Genomic DNA, 19,406 nt, shown 5'->3' with positions numbered 1-19,406 from the left:
AAATCAGTGGCAACAGGTCTAATGGAGTGATGAATCGAAATTCAGACAGTCTGTATGGAGGAAGGCCAGGAGATCAGCAAAACAGGGAGTATCTACTGCAATCTGTAAAACCTAGCAGAGGTCCTGTCATGGTTTAGGGTTGCATTTCAAGATGATCCCACACTGCTGGGGATCTTGTCAAAATTGATTACATTTCAAACGCACACAAGGATGGTCAGATTTTGATGTACCTTGCAGTACCATCTTGAAAGCATCTGATTGGCAATGGCTTCATTTTTCAGCATGAACCCACACACTGCCACTACAGCAAAAGCATATCAGGATAGAACAAAATAAAATCGATTGGCCTGCTCAGAGTCTGGACCTCAACATTATTGAAGCAGTGCGGGATCATCTTGACAGACAACAGAACAAAAATCAGCCAGCAAAGAAGAACTTTGAATGTCCTTCATGAAGCCAGGAGAACTATTCCAAAGGACTACTTACATAAAGAACACATGTCAAGGAGAGTTCACGGTGTGTTGAAGAATAAAGGTGGTCATACCAAATATTGACTTTCAAGCTCGTTGGTATTGTACAAACTTTGCTTTTACCTTTTATGCAGTTTTCCAGGTGTCTTTGCACGTTTCAATAAATAGCGGTTCCCATTCCCTATTTTCCTAGCAGAATATATAGAAACAGCAGATGAGTCGGAACTTTTGGACTCTATGTTTATTTTATGGGAAACAAATGAGTTTTTTTCTTTTAAGGACTGAAAAACTATGGATACACAGTTTGGGCACATCAGCGCAATCAAAGGGATTTTATGAAAACCCTTTTAAGACGTTGATTCACTAACCACATCTGTCCCTGCTCAAGATCAAAGTAAAGAAAAACAGTTAACCAAAGGTTTAAGTGGTGTAAGCCTTCTATCAGGAGAGCAGAAACAAAGGGATATACAAAAAACCCCACCAGCCATCTGACTTAAAAACTTGAAAGTTAAAGGGAGTAATTTGGAAAAGCAAATTTGATTCGGTCGCAGATGAAACAACACTTTGAGGTCAGGCAGTTCATCGTTAAACATATCATCTGACTGGGCACTGTAAAATGTTATGTTGCTTCTGGCAAATGGAGGGCAGGGTTATGCATACAGCAAGATAAATGATACACGCCGCACAAGGTCATTTGAGGTCTGCAAGAATAACGCCGTGGCTCACGCAGGATATATGAAAGACTGCTAAGAGGTACAGGATGTGGAACTGATTAACACAGATCAGCACACTGATTACACCAACTGAAAAACAAAAGCCAGGTACGGTTCACTGGTTATTCTCTAACAGACATTCATTGTGCTTTGTGTGACGACTACAAAACCAAACCCGCTCCTGTCTAATTTGGTTGAATTAATAAGCCATGTCCACATCTATTCAACTTGGCAAATGGTGGCTGTGAATTACAAGTCCCAATGTAATAGAGGAGAGAGCGGAAACGAAAGGCAGGTGAAGGCCAAACGACTTGCACGTGACAACTGAACACATCGTTACTGCCGCAACTCCCACGTAGAGCACACACACACACACACACACACGCACAGCTGTTCTTGTTCATCCTCCCAAATGTCCCCGGAGTCAAGATACACGCAGAGTCCCTAGAGGCAGTTTTTGGAGGCGTTCTTCATTTTGAGGTCAAGTCCAATCTGACCTACAGTACTCAACAGTACAAATCCCTGATGGCAGAGAGGTGCTGGATGGATTTGAGTTTGCCATGAGCCTTTGACCTTGACTTGCTTTAGGGACACACACAGTGTTCCAGAATGAGCTTATTGTTTAGCGTGTACCCTTCCAGCCACACAACTTATCATCTATAGCCTAATATTGGCCTTAAGCGATTTGATTTTATATGTATATGCGAGAAACAAATAAATAAGGATTTAAATGATTTAATTCTTGCTTCTGGCAGAATGTTGTAGAATTATTATTTATTTTTGTTTTTGTTTAACACTATTGTCCTTTGAGATAGCTTACATAATTCGCAATCTAATTAAGCCTCTGCAACAACGTTGAGTTTCAGTAAGAACAAATGAAGAGGCAGTTTTTAGCTCCAAAATTAGCATTTTATTTGGAAGGTTGGGGTCAGAGATGTATAATTTGTGTTCCAGTACACATGGTTATCCACAAAGCTTAAGTCCAACACCTTTGTCCAGTCTTAAAGCTGATTCCGTAATTAGTGCCGAGCATAACATCCCACCCCCACCCCCAACCCTTTTTGGTACAAATTCAACAGTTGTGCTGACAAGATCACTACTTTAATTTCTTTTTTTTTTAAGTGTGTGTTTTTTTTTTCTTTTTTTTCTTACAAAAAACTCTCTTAACTTCTACACATTTAATGTCACCCAGATTTTTATTTTTTTTTCTTTCCACTTTGTAAATAAATTTGGGAAACAACAATTTTTTTTCCTTTCTGTTGTCATGAAAAGATAAAAACATGCAAAAAACTTGAATTTGTAGTTCAAATTATACATTTACAAGTTTGGAACTTTTTGCACTTCTTCATATACTACATCAAAAGAAAGGATAAAGAAAAAAAAAAACATTATGTACACATTATCTTATCTTTTTACAGTGAAGTAAAACTTGAAAATACCAGATGATGACTAAGGCAAATGAAGTGTACATAGATTAGACCAAAAAAGTTTTTTGTTGTTTTTGTAAAACACTACATCACTTCAAAAAAAAGAGAACAAAAAGCTGCTACAAAAGTATGATTCATAACTCCCTTTATTTGCAACCAGCTGCATAATTTTTTTAATTTTTTTGTGTTTTTTTAGTGAGAAAGTCTAGATGTCTAGCATACTGTACAGTGTTGCTCGTAACTGTTTTTCTTTTCCAACCAAACTAACAAATGATCCTTCATTTCTTCATCGTTGTGGTTCATTTAAATAATCCTCAACAAACAGGAGCATTTTGTAACCAAAGGAGAAAAAAAAAAAGCATGTAGAAGCATACCAGAGTGTAACATACTTTGTTTGAAATCACTCCAAAAGTCAGTACCATTAAAGCCTTGAACATAAAACTAATCATTTAGATCCAAAAAAATGTACAAAAAGGCACATTATATCCCAGTGCTTCTGTACTGTGAAATTCAAGTGTAACTGAGCGCATTCAATACCAACAATCTGAATGGTGACAGTCCACCAGTGTTCCCTCCCACTTCCTCCGTAACTGGACCACAGTCTATGCCTAAGCTTTCAACAAGCATATGTATGCGTAGACTACAACAATAAGCCTAGGTTGGTTGTTTTTTGAAAAAAATTCTGAATCAATGTTTATTTTTTTGTTTATTTTCTGTCATGGTTCTACCTTTCTCTCTCTCAGGGAATATCAGCTGTCCATGTCCATCAACAGGAAATCTTTCCTTTTCTTCATTTTTTTTCTCTCTCATCTTTATATCCTTCAGGGCGTGACTGTGTGTCCTAGTCGTCACTTCCACCGTACATGTCTGCCAGTTTTCTAAAGCGAGGGCCCCAGTCGTTGAGGTAATCGTAGTCCTGGTCGCCCCCGCTGCTGGAGGAGTTGAGGGAGCTTAGGGAGCCAGCTGTGGAGCCGCTGCCCTCGTAGTCGAACACTAGCAGGGAGTCGTAGGGAGGAGCGGTGGGGTCATTGTCTGCTGCCTTGAGTCCCTGTACAAAAAAAAAAACGTTAGATGAGAAGATTAAACACCGTCTCCAACGAGGAGTGAGTCACGTAAAAATAACTCTCTCCCACCCACTACCGCACACAAATGGCTGTACTAAAAACAGTCGGTCGCTCCCTCCGCACTTGCTCAGGAAATAAGGATTAATCAGGCTCTACTGTTCCTGTGTGTTTCCTCTGTGTTGTTTCATTGGGATTCTCCTGATGTTTCTAGGCTGCTGGCTTGATCGAAAGCCAAGATTGAGCATGACCAGTAGCCTCAGATGACAGTTCCATCTCCCCTTACCCCAACTAACACTCCTCTGGCTTTGTACAGGGAGCACGACTCTGGCACCGACACATGGTCGTCTATCATCAGATCAAAATATTTGTAACATTTTATATCTGAATGTGGCCTAAACACTACGCCTAACTGTGGAAACCAGCGAGAACGTGTCTCTGTGTGTTATCGTGAAGCCCGCAGTGCTGGTGGGAGCGGTTCTACTTTCAAGATCATGTTTGACATTCCAAGAAATCCTCACACCGGTGTGAAAAGTCCTCATGGATTGTTATTGATTTCCAGCCTCCTTCCTTAACGGGACTTGGGAGAGTTGATGGATTGCCAATCTAGGAGTTGAGATGCGCTTTGGCCATGAACCATGTGGATCCAGGCTTCGTTTCTCCCTTTTACCCCCTGGAACTGAGGACACCCAACAAATAATAAATGAATTAAAAATAAAGTGGAGCAACATAACGCAGAGAAATGAGACCTCAGCTCGCTGGGAACTTGTCGAAGATTTATAGTTTCCTCCGCACTGCCATTACAGTGCTGAAATGCTCTCAAATAAAAAGATGTACTGAATTAAAGTGCCCGGGCACTTAGCGATTATTTTCCACTTGTTAGCTTTTTGTTAAGTATTTGCTCAGGGCTGTGGTGCTGATAATTTTGTGGGAAATATGACAGATGGATCGTTCATTACAATTACAACCATAATCGCTCTGCTGGTTATAGCCCCCTCCATCTACAACCACAACCCCACTGGCAGTTTCATAAGGTTAGTCAATCACGGAACTCACTGTAATTTCATTGTTAACTGAGTCATACACCGCACCGAAGATAATAACCACTCTTAGTAAAATGGTGAACTCGCTGTCTCTTTTTTGTGCCACGGTTAACAAAGAGATGTGCAATCAATCCACTGTAATCTCTAGGCACACCTAACCCCGCCAGGCTCTATGTAAAACAATGAACGCCATCATTTAAGGTTTGCGTCCCTCTGTGGAGAGACGTCCCACCTGTGGACAACAAAGGTCATTTGAAGTTGGTGCTATTGTATTTAAACTACCCCCTCCCCCTCTGTCAGAACAAAGCAGGAGTTCAGTAATAGACCTTTGTTTGTCAGATTGTCAAGTTAAAGTCCTTCTGCTAAACCTATTCCTATTTTTTGTCCATCTAATTTAATTAGGAGACACAAGCTCCTGGGGCATGTGGAGACCATTCAGGATGGAGATCAGACACACTCCCCCTCCCCAGCCCTCGCTGTCTCCCTGCTCCTCTGGCAGATAGCCCTATCAGTTAGGTCGGATTCCAGCTCCATGTGCATGCTGAAGCTACCATGACTGAGCTTTAGTGGCAGTCAAATTTGGAACTAAAAACAGGTCAGGGTGCTCGGAAATGTCTCAAAGGCCTTGCAAGCACTATAAAATGATATGTTTAAAAAAAAGCTAAAGAAAAAAATAAGTGATCAAGAATGGTTTAAACTGTCAGGCTGTTACTCGCGGGACAGCACAGACTATTACATTTCATCACATATTAGCTGTTACGACAAGTAACATGGCTCACGGTGAGATTAAAATAAGAGGTGCCTGAGTAAAGGGATCTGAGAGATAGATGTTCGGGGGCAGAGCAGAGAGAGCTAGCTCTAATCTAAAAACATGGGCACCATCCAAAAACTAGGGGAGAACTCCATTTGTAATGCTGTGAAACTCTTGTCTGTTGGAGCTTGTGAAAAATATATGACTGCTCTTTTCATTTTACATTCTCCCTTCATGCTGGAGTCAATGATGGCCTGAGGCAAACGAGGGCACGCCGAGCAGTTCACTGCGATAGAAAGCCAATGTATTGCTTCTCGCATCTCCTATTTCTATATCCTGACACATCTATAACTCTACTTTGGCAGAAAATGAGGAGAAAAACAATTATATCCAAGTGAGTTAGCATCATGTACTTTTTGGGCTTTATACATGTTTGAGTGGATATTTCTGAAATGAAAAAAGTTTCAACTTTCTGCTGGGAAAAGATGAAAACAATTCTCATAACGACTGATTCAATTTAAAGTACTTCTCTGTCAACTACAAGGGAGCGAGCAACTCCTTGATGCTCAGTCATATGAGCCAAATTGTTTATTTAGACACAAGTTTATTATAAGAAAACCAGTCAGCTTGGAAATGAAATTCAAGCTTTGCAAGACCTCTGATCCTTTTATTTCAGCTCTTATCCTTGGATTTGATTTTCACCTCACCGCAAAACAATGTCAGATTTCAACAACATTACTGGCTGATGTTTTTACCTCATTGATGAAGTCTCCGATGTCTCCGGGGTGGGGTGCTGCTGACCTCATTGGGTACTGTGGCTCAGGGTGGAGGGGCCTCTCGTCTAGACGGCGGATTCCCACCGGCTTGATGGCATCGGGCTCTATCGTGTCCGGCTGCTGGAGCTGACTCAGGTCATAATCCTGGGGAATACAGACAGAAGGGACTTAGCTAAGCACCGTGGCAAGACCCCAAACTGAGTATGATTATTTAAATAGGTAAGCACATCCTGTGCTGTAAGTAGGAAGAAGTAGTTCAGCTCAGTGGAGGGGAGATTTTAAAGTTAGAATCCAGCGAGAAGAGTTGAGGGAACACGAGGGAAACTTTAATCTTCTTGTCTGTGAAGTACAAGCCCAGGGACAATTTGACACATAAAAAAGCACCAGCGCTGAGGGGGGGCCAAGCTGAGGACCACATCATACGCTGCAGAGTGTTTGTACTTGGGCGGTGTGCTGCAGGAAGGATGTGCAGGCGACTGTTTTGCTCTAATCAATGCCCAGACACGGGATGGTGGATATGCATAAGCCATTTCTAATCCTATTAACATTACCAAGGCAACCTGAATGGCTCGCAGTTTGCGCAAAGTCATGGGCAAGGAAGAAGGAGGAAAAAAAGGGTGAAGAGAAAAAAAGAGTTAAGAGCGAGAAAGAGGCTGTGGTGAAGAACAACCCAGCTGAGCTGAATGACTGAATGGTATCAGGGTGACAGCAGATATGATAGAGAAAATGCCATTTGAGAATCAGAGTGTGTGCCTAATAAGCGTGCATGATGGATTGTCTCTCTTTAAGAGATTTTCGTAATCCATCCATCTCTAATATGCCCCTTCAAAATTGTCTTTGCTCAGTTGCACACGTACCTACACACAGACACTCGAAAGAGTGGAAAAAACGTGCAGATATTCTTGAAACAATTTTACAACAAATCCTCAAATGAAGCACCAACATCCTGAATAGAAAAAACACAACCAAGCAAGAAGTCAGTTTACAAGTACTTTACTCCAGACATTTTTTTGCTATTTGATTTAATACCCAATAACAAAAGCTCTGTTGGTGAATGGGGTATAATAACAGTCACATGCCACACGAAAAAGGTATCCATCATCTTTGGCTCATTTCAGTCCAACTCCCATTTCACCTTGTCTAAGGTCGTGCTCCAGAAGGGTCAGGAACAAGTGACAGGAATTGCAATGGAGCCATATAATGGCTTAACTATGCAGGAAGGTCTAATGATACACCAGCCCCCTTCAGGGATCAGACTTTTCACACATACGCTGGCCTGATGAAATATTTGCCACTGGCGTTCATGACCCACATTCAAAGAAGACTAAACATTGTTAAGCATCATACACCCCATATATATATATATATATATATATATATATATATATATATATATATATATATATATATATATATATATATATATATATATATACATACATGCTTTCAAATGCAAGGTGCCTGTTAGAGGATTATGTTGTCGTTCTGTTTTACTGTGATACATTTGGTCGACAGATTACTACCATTCTCATGTTCTTGCAATTATAAGCTTATCATTAGCTCAGCATAAAGACTAGAAATAGGTCTGCTTGTTAGCAGTTCCCCATCTTCGCTGAGGTTACTTCTTACTGTGCAGATCTGAGCATAGTTTTCCTTTTCTTATATACAGCAATATTAATAAAACAAGAGTAAAAAAAAAAAAAAAAAAAAAGAAATCCAAAAATTTTAAACTATTTGAAAGCTGTAGATGTAGTTCAGTAATTATTTCCTTTTGCTCAGGGTTATGAAAAATTTAAATAATGACCAAAGGTGCAAAAAAGCAAGCGCTATTTTCTAATAAATTTGGAGTTCTCCTTGAAGTTAAGTCATAGTTCCTCTGATGTGCAGAATGTCTTCTTATCTGTGTAACAGGTGGTTAATTTGTTTCATTTATTGAAAAATAAATCAAAACCTTTCGGGTTTTTCCAAAGCATGCCTTCAAAGCCACACTGGGTTAGGTTAAGGTGAAGGAAATTTTCCTGAGGTCACTTATGGAAGCAGATGGCTCTTTCTCTCCCATTTTTTTTTAACTTGCAAACCTGTCCGCAACTGCCTGTCCATCTGTCATTATTTCCTTATTATTACTTTTTTCAATGTGTGCTGAGTGGGTGCCTGATCAGCTGTCTGCCTTTGATGAAATGCGTACTTCACAGAGCAATACAAAACCAGGGCAATGGCAGCAACAACTAAAATCATATACTCTGAGCGCACCCAATGGTCTGACACTTCAATTTCCTCCCCAGCGGGAGATAGGGAGAACAGAGGTGGGCATTATAAAGTCCATGTTGCTGGGAAAGTCAGGTCTATTTTTTACCCAACACTGACTTCGCCGATTCCACAGACAAGACCATTTTCTCCTGGCTCCCTGCCCTTCTCAGCACCACTCAAAATGGAAGCTTGTTTTCCCTCAATAAATTGCTGCACCCGCTCGTTTGCCTTTGAAGGGTGTTATATCATGTGGCTGTTTCCTTTTCAACATGTTTTGGGCCGCAAGTTTGTGCATTTTGTGCTGGAAAGTGAGGACGCGAATACACAAATGGTTCAGTCCCTCCTGTCTAATCACTGGCAGATGTGTAATGGCTTTCCAGTCGTATTGTTACCTTAGACAGGGCTTCATTATTGTGCCACAGCAGATGTCTGTCTCTAAATGACATCAGCTTACCAATTACAAGTCTCCCAGGCTAATTTGCTCCTGCTCTGGGTCAGGCTGGGGTCTCCCGCACATTTCTGCTATATCTAAGCCACCAAAGCACTTCAGCAAGCAGCAAGAAAATAGCCCATTTGGTATATTACTGCCTTTTTTTTATGAAATGATTCCATTTTGCTAACAAGGGGTTATTAGGACAATTGAATTTGTGCCTGTGTGTGAGCCTGATCAGTGCGGGATGATACAGAGATGTGACTCTCCCGATGCCTGTGGCAATGCATGTCTGTTGTGTTGGTGTTGCGAAGCGGAGAGCAGTTCCAGTTGAGAGACATTCCCAATATTTCTGGAACCAATTGGATCAAAATGTGTTTGCCTTATTGATTCGAGCTTTCGATTTCCAGCTCCCTCTTAGAAAAAAAAACTTCCAATTTACGTCTTACAATTCATTGTGAATTGCTGAAGTGTATCCTAAAGCGGCACAATGAGCAGACCTCATGCTAGAATGAAGCATTGTAAGTCTATGCATGCTTGCAAAAGAATCTAGGTGGTCCTCTATGTCCTCTGTAGCTTCAGCTATGCAGAAATTGCTTCCGTGCTGCATAAATATGACCTGAATATTCCACACCAACAAAGACCACACACTGTACAGCTAGATGATGTGTATAGCATGGCATTTCTCTGCAGTGTGAATAGACTCCTAGGCTGCAATAACACAAAGGTTCTCCACAAAACAAGAAAAGAAAGAAAAAGAACAAAAAGTTGTTTGGATAAACATATAAACATGTTACAATGCAAAAAGAATTTTAGAAATCTGAGCATTATTGTCATTATTATTAACTTAAAAATGTGCTGTTGTGGAATTTTGATACTTTTTGGATACATCAAAGAATTACAGTTATTTAGGACCATTAAAATCTGGTTTATTAACTGCCCCTGAGATGTTTTCTTGTTTCATATCTCCCTATACTAAACTATGCTGACACAGTCCAAATAAAAAAAAACCCCCAAAAAAACCAGAAACTTTGAATTTGTAAAGTATTTCTCTGTTACTTTCTTTATTAATGCCTAATTGATATAGACATCAAGACATACAGTAATGTGCAAAAATCAAAAACAGAGTCTCTATAATTATAACCAACTAGATAGTCGATATATGGTACAATCACCTTTACTCTTTGACACACCTGAACTCTCCCTGGCAAGCTTTCCTAAGCAGTCTTCAGGAATAGTTCTCCAGGCTTCTTGAAGGACACTGAAAGCTGATTGACGGTGGTCTATCATGTGTTTTTCTATTCAGGTATACTTTTATTTGGGGTCTTTGTCATGCTGAAACATTTCCATGTTGCAATTAAATGCTTTGCAGATGATACTGCATGGTAGATAAAATCTGATTGTACTTTGCTGCGTTCATAATTCCATGAAGTTTGACAGTGAGAGCAGACCCAAACCATGACAGAGCCTCCACCGTGTTTTACAGTTGGCTGTAGACTCTCGTGCCGTACTTCTGTCCTGATCTTCTCTGAACATACTGACAACAATTTGAACTAAAGATTTCACACCATAAGACTTTCTGTTAATTTTGATTATAGTACTTGTGTAAGTTTGCATCACTCAGCCTTTGTTTGCCTGATGGATACGGATTGTTTTTTAGGCGAACTACTTCAGTTTCCTCAGTTCTTTTTAGGGCACAGTGCACATCGTGGCGAAATATGCCAAGTTTTTGGACACTAGCTCTTTGGGAATGACTTTCTTGGTGCAAAAAATACTTTGTTAAATACCTGTGTTGTCTGTGGTATTTTCAGTAGATACAATTCACAATCAGTAATTAACATCTGTTGTTACCTATTCTATTGAGAACAGCAGATTTTCTGATTCTTTAGAGGTGCACCCAAACTGTTATGATTCTTACCTGATCCTCTTCTCCTCCACCTTCTTCATCATACTTCAGGATGTTGTCTCTCACGTCATCCTCAGGATCGATAAGGAGCTGCTTAGCCTGACGTTCTTTATCACGACGCTTCATCCACACCACAAACATCAGCACGAGAACTAATAGGCAGAAAGAAAAGCAGCTCTCATACAATGAAAAATAATAACCTGCATATTTTCATTCAAATGTAATCGGATCCAGTGTTTTAGAGCTTGGACGTGGGCCTGATCAAGGCTATCTTTTTGTTAATCCTGCGGTAATCTAGTGATATCTCGGATAATGTTTAGCTGTCTTTATAATCCCCGTGTGCGTTCCCGTGGTGTGCTGTTTGAGAGAGCCACTGAGACACTCACTGAGGAGGATGATGATGCAGAGCAGAATGGAGATGATGGCGCCTGTGCCTAGGCCGGCAGCCATGATGTGCTGCTGGTCAGTGCAGTCTCCGTTGATGTCGCACTGGCACACTTTAATCCGCAGGTAGGAGGTGTTAGACATGGGCAGGTTGCCTGAGTCCGTGATTATGATGGGGATCTCATAGATACCACTTTCAAGGAAGCCAATCTTCAGGCTCACCTGAGCATAGTCACCTGAGAGACGGACAGGAGAAAAGAGCTGTCTTAGCACCTTGTTAGAGGAAACACATTTCGAGTGGTGAGTCTAAAGATTAAATAACTCAGGCTGTTTAAATATAAAAGAGACAGGAAGCCTTTCATAGGGGATTAAGTCTAAACTCTGAATGCTTGTTTGTGTAGACTATGTTCGCAGCGTGATTACACTCCTATTACCACAAATATGCAACATAAATTCCTACCTGGAAGTTGCATCAGCATATCTAATCCAAAACATGGTCCTGATTTGGATTTGGAGCTTATAAATCTACTGAATGCGTTTTGATAATGCTGCTTAGGCTAAATTCCCAGCTGCGATAATCCAAATGCCATTATCCTATTAAGATATATTCACTGCGTTTCAACTCGCACCATCTAGTAGCTAACAAACAACAGATGAGTTCCTACACTCGTGTTTTGTTGTAAATTAGCATAAACAATTAGTGACTGCTGAGTAAGGTTAATATATTGTTTCATTGTCAGATCTGGCTGTGTGATTTCTACAGCGTGTAACTAATACACAAATTTCACATGTGCTTTGGAGGATAACAGATGTGAATGCTATAAATACTGTATGATTTGAGACTTTGGAGTTTTCTAATTAATCATCAAATGCCACTTTTTACTTTTCTTTTACATCAACAAACACAAACGTGGGCACGCAAGCGCAAAACAGCCGAATTGCCTTCTGTCACACGCTATCAGGGGAACAGCAAAACGAAGGTTAGTTTTACTAAATTAGCCCAGGGCTCGAGCGCCTGAGCAGCACGGTGAAATCATAGTCTGCATCTTACCGCTGATTCTTGTTATGGTCCAGTTTCTCCGAACATCAACGGGCCTGTTGGCTAACTCAAAGGCGAATGGCCCAGCATTTGGGCTCAGGTCTCCATCAAATGCAGTGATGTTGATGGCATTCGGGTCTGGCTTTTCACATATTTCCACCTCCTGAGGGGACACCCGGGGCGCATTGTCATTGATATCCAGTAGGAAGATTTGGAGAGTTCCTGTGCCACTTGCTGGCGGTATACCTGTGTAAAATAAAAAACACACATATAGTTAACATCAACTTTTTACGAGACGTAAGATTTCCCAAAATTCACATATGGAAAGCAATACTTGCTATTGAAATGCCATCTCTCATTTCGCAGTTATTATACAGTGGACATAGAAAAGTAAAGCATGAAGTTTAAACTTTGGGTTTCACTCTAAAAAGCTTTTTGCTCTAGTGGAGGAAGATCCGCACAAAATGAATACTGATCTGAGAATTTAATCTTATGTGAGGAGATGGGCCGAAACACTTGGATATCAGAACATTTAGTGTGTGTGTGTGTGTGTGTGTGTGTGTGTGTCTCTGAGTGTGTATGTTTGTATGTGTGTCTGAAGAACGTCTTCCTGACGAAGGGCACGGGTCGGGAATACTAAAGCAGACAAACAGAGCCCACTGTCGCTCCTCTCAGGCTCCTCTATGTATTCACTCAGCTAAGAGGCTTTTTTACCATTCAGGCCACGCTCAAAGGAGCTAGTCATCCAATCCTGACCCATTAATGCTGAGAAACCTCTTTATTGGTGGAGTTTTTAAGCCTATTGGCCTAAGCTATGCTCCGTAGAACAGGGTAAACCTGAACAGAGGTAAATCCCGCCAGTTCAGAGACGAGGTGAATACATCCACATGCTCTGGGATTGCTAGCACATTAACCCCCCAATAAGGTGCTCGGCGTTTCAGATGTGCCAAGTGCCTGGTTTAAGGTTGACCTTCGAGAATTGAGAATGTCTTTGTGGCTTTAACCAAGATAGATTTTTTTTCAGCAGATGCGTTGCACTTGTGCACTGGCTTCAGGTGAAACACATCACAGAGGTAGTCAAAGTGATGCAAGGTGGAAGATAGACCTTTGAGAGGTAGGCTACACTAGACAGCTAGGCTTCCTTTAGCGAAGTGAGTATTAGCTCTTACTGCATCCATCTAGATAGATACGTACCATTGTCAGTAGCCAGGAATGTTGCATTGTACAGATTGTTCTTCACGTAAGGTGATTCTCGGTCCAAAATGGCAATCGTTGTGATCCGGCCGGTGTTTGTGTCGATCCTTAACCAGTTGGCTGGATCTGAGAGTTTGGAGTACCTGAAGAGAAATACAAAGAGATTCACACAGTGACTCGTTATTTCAAGCCAGGCGTTATTTACCGAGTTCTCTGATAAAAGCATCGAGAATGTCTCAAAGGTTTAATTTTGTATTCTGCTGGAAAAAAAAGTCTGTTTCCAGCTTGGCATTTTATTCTTTTTGTCTTTATTAGTTTACACGGAATAAATATTTTAGACCATGAATTTTTACATAATTATTCTAACTTTGGAGAGCAGCCTCACGGGGGAAACCAAACTCAGTAGCTCAAACTAATTTGTAGGACAAGCCGTGGAATTACAAAGCTAGCTCATTTCTCATGGACTGTTTTCAAGCAGATAAATACTTCCACTGCCAAATAGCTGTGATGAAAAGGAAAAAAAATAAGGCTGAAGAATGAGATGGAGACTGCTGCTGGCTGCTAAGTGTTATCTTAACAGGCCTAATGGAGAGAATAGCTGTCACCTTAACCTACCATATTACTCCATATTTTTCACATGCTCAATAGCATTATTCATATTAGAAGCTGGATGTGATGTACTTGAAAAGGGGGAGAACACATTCGAGGAAATTGGGCTAACTTTAAAGATTAGAGGAATTCTTCCAAATTTCCACATCTGAAAGGTGGACTCGAATCTTTTGAAGAGGTGTAAAGTTTCAATCAGACTCTCCTTTTTACTTTTTACTGTAAAATGTACCTGATGGTTTGCTGCATGAAGCGATCAGGATCCTGTGCACTGAAAGTGGTCAGTGTTGACTGTGGCATCATTCCCTCTTCAAGCCTAACGAATTTGGGGTTGGGCTCAAAGTAAGGACTCTCATTGACATCTATCACTCTGATGGAGACGGTGGCAGTGGACTGTCGGGGAGTGTGGATGCCTTTGGCCAGGGAAACTTCATTCCTCGCTTCCACTGTCAGCACATACGTCCTGCTGGTTTCATAATCAATAGGCTGAAAAACAGTAAAGGAGATTGGAGTGAATCACACCTTAAACATATAGGGTAAACTAAATCACATGAAAATTGTGGTTATGTGTCACTGATCTGAAAGCAATAACTAAATCATTTTCTTCGTCTTTGCCTGAAAAATGCTATCGTGAACACTTGCATTGGACAGTGGGACGAGATAAAGAGACTAAATCCTTTTATGGTCAGCTCAAGGATACAAAACAGCAGGAGAGCTGGTGTAAGAGATGCGCAACCAATCTTTTCCATTTGAAATGTGGTCGGAATTAACAAAAAAAAAGGATTTAAATATTTCATTATATTTTAACATTTTGATTTTGCACAATATTTGTTAGGAACAAAGCTTTTACAAAATATAAATTGCTGTCACTAAATTAACCTTTGTAAAAAAAAAAAAAAAAAAAAAGACAAAATCCGAGAGGTGCTGCAATTTATCAGTACTCGTCTACAGATGCTTTACACAAAATTATTTTTCTACTTTCAGATAATTAATCAGGGTGGATTGCTAATGGGTTTTTACAGACAAGAGGTGAGATGACATATGAGGCAACTTTCCTTCTATTAAATCCATGCATCTCCTAATCAAATAAACATGACCCATGTTTTTCATGCCAGACCACATGTCATGTATCATTGCAAACATATATGCATACATATACTATGCGTTTCCATGGGATTACAGGCTGTTTGAAGAGCTTTTTCAATAGGAGGCTTTACCTTGACGACTGTTACCAAGCCCTCATTAGTGGTTGGATCAGTGGGCACGGAGAACCTGCCGGTGGGGTCGCCCCCGGTGATTTTGTAGACAGCATTCCAGGCCGGCGTGTTGGGCTGGTCCTTGTCAGTCACTGTCAGGTTAGCCACAATGACATTCACGCGGTTTTCAGGCACCTCGCCGAAAAACTGCATGAATAAACCATGAACACAGAGAGCAGCGAGCTGTTAGTGATACTGCTGTGGCAGCGAAAAATACACTGAGCCTTGTCTCACACGGCACAGCAGGACCGATCTTGGGTAAATAGATATCTAAGGTAACTTATCATGTCGTCATGGTCATCTCATTCCCCGTGCTCCCCCGATAGCACAACAGTAGCATTACAAATTTCAGTGATTCGCAGGCACAGCAAGTGCCTCTTTCACTCGGGCAGGCATCCCCTGTACTTGCATGTGTCAACATTTGGAGGGGGATATAACACTTTACGCATGGCTGGTAACTTGTATATCTGTGTATGGCTTCAGAAATGCAGGGCAAGCAGAACTAGGTAAGTGAGCAGAACCGATAGCTGAGTGCATATATCTACATTGGGGTGAAACAGGAGTCCTTGTGGTGCCTCTTTTACGCTAAGATTGCTGTGCTGACATCTCCGATATGAGCTTGTTTCTTACCGTCTCAGCAGTAAACTCTGGCGGGTTGTCGTTAATGTCAGTGACTCTGATGACAGCCGTGGCCGTGTTAGAGAGGCCATACATGGGATTGCCCTCCATGTCACTGGCCTGGATTATCAGTGTGTACTGTGGCACTTTCTAAAGGGAAAGGAAAAAGAGGCTGAATTAGCATCACTCCCAATGGCATCATCAAAAAATCTCTATTTGAAGCTTCATAAAAACAGGATCCATTCTTAAGACTATTGAATTGATTGAGGCTCCCTATTAAGAAGGCAGCACACTGTAAATCAGTATTAATGTGTCCAAATAAAGTGAAACCAAACTGAACAGGCTAGCTTCATAATTATCGTGACTGATGGTGGGTTTTTTATATTAATCTGGTTTATTTCCTGTGAGGTACTCTGAATTTGTTTGTGTGTCTCTGTGTGCGCGTGCGAAAAGTACATCTCTGCTCTGGACAGTATCATGAAGCTAACAAATGACTCCTTTCACATTAAAAACCACTCAGGTGATGGACCAGTTGCTAGGTAATGAGAGTCGGCCAAATTACTTTCATGGTGGCAACTGGCGGACATAAAATGGTGGCCCCCAGGGCGGAAGTGATTGAGCAGCCACCTCAGCCAGATTGCCCTCACTAGAATTGAACCAACTGGCAACTAGCTGTATATATTACTTTATTTATTATGAGATAGATCCCTGCAATTCCAGAGATGGAAAAATAAGATGAAAGTACAGCTCGTAGGCTAGAAAAAAGACAGAAGAAAAAAACAAAGAAAAGAAAAACACAGAGAAGGTGAAAATGAAGAAAGTCCAGTTCTACTTCTCTTTTAATTCTAAATAAGAAATATTCCCGTTGGCTTGTTAGCTCTCAGACAGCCTTGATATATGTTTAAGCAGCTTTGGCATTCCTTTAAAAAGGAATCGAAACATAAACCTCAAATGCACTGATATATCTCCAGAGTAAGAAGATGAAGAACATGGAATATAACGGATGGCCTTGCTAATGAAGGTGTCACTTAAATGCAGGTGCAGTATGCCTATTAAATCAACCTTCTTAAACACAATTTTTACAGTCAGAGTAAGGTAGTAACAGTATTTGAGCAGATTAAACAAGTACCAAGGAAAGAAAAGTGTCAAATACCTCTCTGTCCAGGCCTGCTGCTACTGTAATGATGCCTCCGGTTTTGTTGTTGATGGTGAACATATTGGAGGTTGGACTCTCGGGATTCTGAGACAAGATCTTGTAACGTAGCATCCCATTGGCTGTTTTGGGGTCATCTTTGTCAACAGCCGTCACTGTCATAACAAATGATCCTAAGGGATAGAAAGAACGAGACAGGGTGTCGATATTTTCACGTCACCGCTCTAATTGGCAATCAAAATACATTAGAAGTTCAGCGAATGCCGCTACGCTGAACACAACCTGAATTATAGCTCTGCTGTAATACATCCTTAATGCTTTTGTTTTCTTATAATACAGCTGATCGCTAGACAAAGTGATAACACAGTGGCCACCCCAGAAATGCCATCAATACTCTTTAATCTGCAAACACAGTGGTAGAGAATACACTTTATTACCTGGCTTGGAACCCTCTGGAACGGTGCCATTCCAGATCTGATGGGTGAACTCGGGTCTGTTGTCATTCATGTCGATCACATTGATCACAATATCAATAGGGTTTTCAACTTGGTTTCCATTCAGGTCTACTGCATGAGCTCTTAGCTGGAGGAAAATACAAACACATCTGTACTATAAGCACTGTTCAAGTAAAGGATGTTCTCATACACATAAACAACATATGGGCTTAAACCACAAAGCACTTACTCAGTCTCACCTATCAAACTTTGTGTTAAAGCCATTACAAGAATTAGTCTTATACCAACTTGTGTGCGGGTTACTGCTCATATACAGTGCCTTGAAAAAGTATTTGGAGTACTTTTCCACGTTTTGCCACGTTACAACAACATATTTTAACAGAGATTATATGTGATAGCCACATAAAGTGTGGCGTGCATTTGTTTTCAGCCTCCTTTACTTGGATAGTCCACCTATGTGTACTTTAACTTCATTATAAATACAGCTGTTCTGTGAAGGCTTCAGAGGTTTGCTAATTCAAATGTATTTATATAGGTCCAAAACAAACATCATGTGCCTCAAAGTGCTTTATCTTTTAAGGTAAAGACCCAACAATAATACAGAGACAACCTTAAAATAACCTCCTATGAACAAACACTTGGCAACAGTGGGAAGGAAAAACTCTCTTTTCCAGGAAGCAGGATCAGAGAGCCATCTGCAAAAGACCAGGCCCTGTTACAGTATAACTAAGGGAGGATTCGGGGTCACCTGATCCAGGCATAACTATAAGCCTTATCTAGAAGGAAAGTTTAAGTCTAATCCTAAAAGTAGAGAGGGTGTCTTTCTATCGAATCCAAACTGGGAGCTGGTTCCACAGAAGAGAGGCCAGAGAGCCTCGGAGAGCATTAGTGAACAAAAAAAAGCATCATGAAAACCAGGAAACATACCAGACATGTCAGCGATAAAGTTGTGGAGAAGTTTAAAGCAGGGTTGTATTATGAAAACATATTTTGGGTTTTCAGTATCTCACAGACCACTTTTCAATCTATCATCTGAAAAAAATTATGAAACATAGTGGTGGCAACATCATCATGTTGTTGCGAAGTTGGCGAGAGATCATGGGAAAGTGGATGGAGCTAAATACTGGGCAATCCTGGAAGGAAACCTGTTTGAGGCTGCAACATTCTTGAGACTGGGCGGAGGTTCACCTTCCAACAGCGACAACGACCCTAAACATACAGCCAGAGCTACAATGAAATGGATTAGGTCCAAGCCTATTCATGCATTAGAATGGCCCATTTGAAGTCCAGACCTAAATCCTATTGAGAATCTGTGGAAAGACTTTAATATTGGTGTTCACAGACACTCAATCTGACTGAGCTAGAGCTATTTTGCAAAGAAGAATGGGCAGAAATTGCAGTCTGTCGATGTGCAAAGCTAGTAGACACAAACCCCGAAAGACTTGCAACTGTAATTGCAGCAAAAGGTTCAAAAAAGTACTGACACAAGTGAGCTGAATACAAACGCACGGGACACTTTTCAGATGTTTCTTTATAAAAAAGATGCATATTTTTCTTCTACTTTACAATTATACCCTTCTTTGTGTCGGTCCATCACATAAAATCCCAATAAAATTCATTTATGTTTGTGGCTGTGACATAACAAAACATGGAGAAATTCAAAGAGTATGAATACTTTTTCAACGCGCTGTAAAGACAGCTATGCATGTATAGCAAAAGATAAAGGACGACTATATTTATTCAAATGAAATGCCACAGCTGTTTCATGGATGTCTCGCGAGACAAATACATTCTGGTTTAACTCATATCATATTTACCATATTCATCATTTATCATAGTTATACTGCTGCCTAACATGGAAGCCCATTTGTTTTATA

At 40.7% G+C, this 19,406-nt stretch overlaps 1 protein-coding gene across 1 annotated transcript in view; it reads right to left on the bottom strand.

The window, feature by feature from the left end:
• Nucleotides 1-3,303: 3,303 nt before the first annotated feature.
• cdh2 (cadherin 2, type 1, N-cadherin (neuronal)) overlaps nt 3,304-19,406 on the bottom strand; it is a 59,778-nt gene continuing 43,675 nt past the window's right edge. Inside the window, exons 6-16 of the mRNA XM_086270549.1 lie at nt 17,512-17,656; nt 17,075-17,247; nt 15,934-16,071; nt 15,265-15,450; nt 14,280-14,533; nt 13,442-13,584; nt 12,260-12,493; nt 11,211-11,444; nt 10,837-10,976; nt 6,221-6,385; nt 3,304-3,658 (exon numbers count right to left, since the gene is read on the bottom strand). Of these exons, the coding sequence (XP_086126675.1) occupies nt 3,452-3,658; nt 6,221-6,385; nt 10,837-10,976; nt 11,211-11,444; nt 12,260-12,493; nt 13,442-13,584; nt 14,280-14,533; nt 15,265-15,450; nt 15,934-16,071; nt 17,075-17,247; nt 17,512-17,656 (2,019 nt within the window). The 3' untranslated portion in view covers nt 3,304-3,451. The remainder of the gene's footprint in view (nt 3,659-6,220; nt 6,386-10,836; nt 10,977-11,210; nt 11,445-12,259; nt 12,494-13,441; nt 13,585-14,279; nt 14,534-15,264; nt 15,451-15,933; nt 16,072-17,074; nt 17,248-17,511; nt 17,657-19,406) is intronic.

This window comes from Aulonocara sp. 'chitande type north' Nkhata Bay, linkage group LG18 (assembly GCF_057382095.1).
Source record: "Aulonocara sp. 'chitande type north' Nkhata Bay isolate Kocher_YH1m ecotype deep benthic linkage group LG18, A_spYH_male_GT1.1, whole genome shotgun sequence".
Classification (NCBI taxonomy): domain Eukaryota; kingdom Metazoa; phylum Chordata; class Actinopteri; order Cichliformes; family Cichlidae; genus Aulonocara; species Aulonocara sp. 'chitande type north' Nkhata Bay.
The sequence above is the reverse complement of the archived record's forward strand: the minus strand, read 5'-3'. Positions and strand labels throughout refer to the sequence as shown.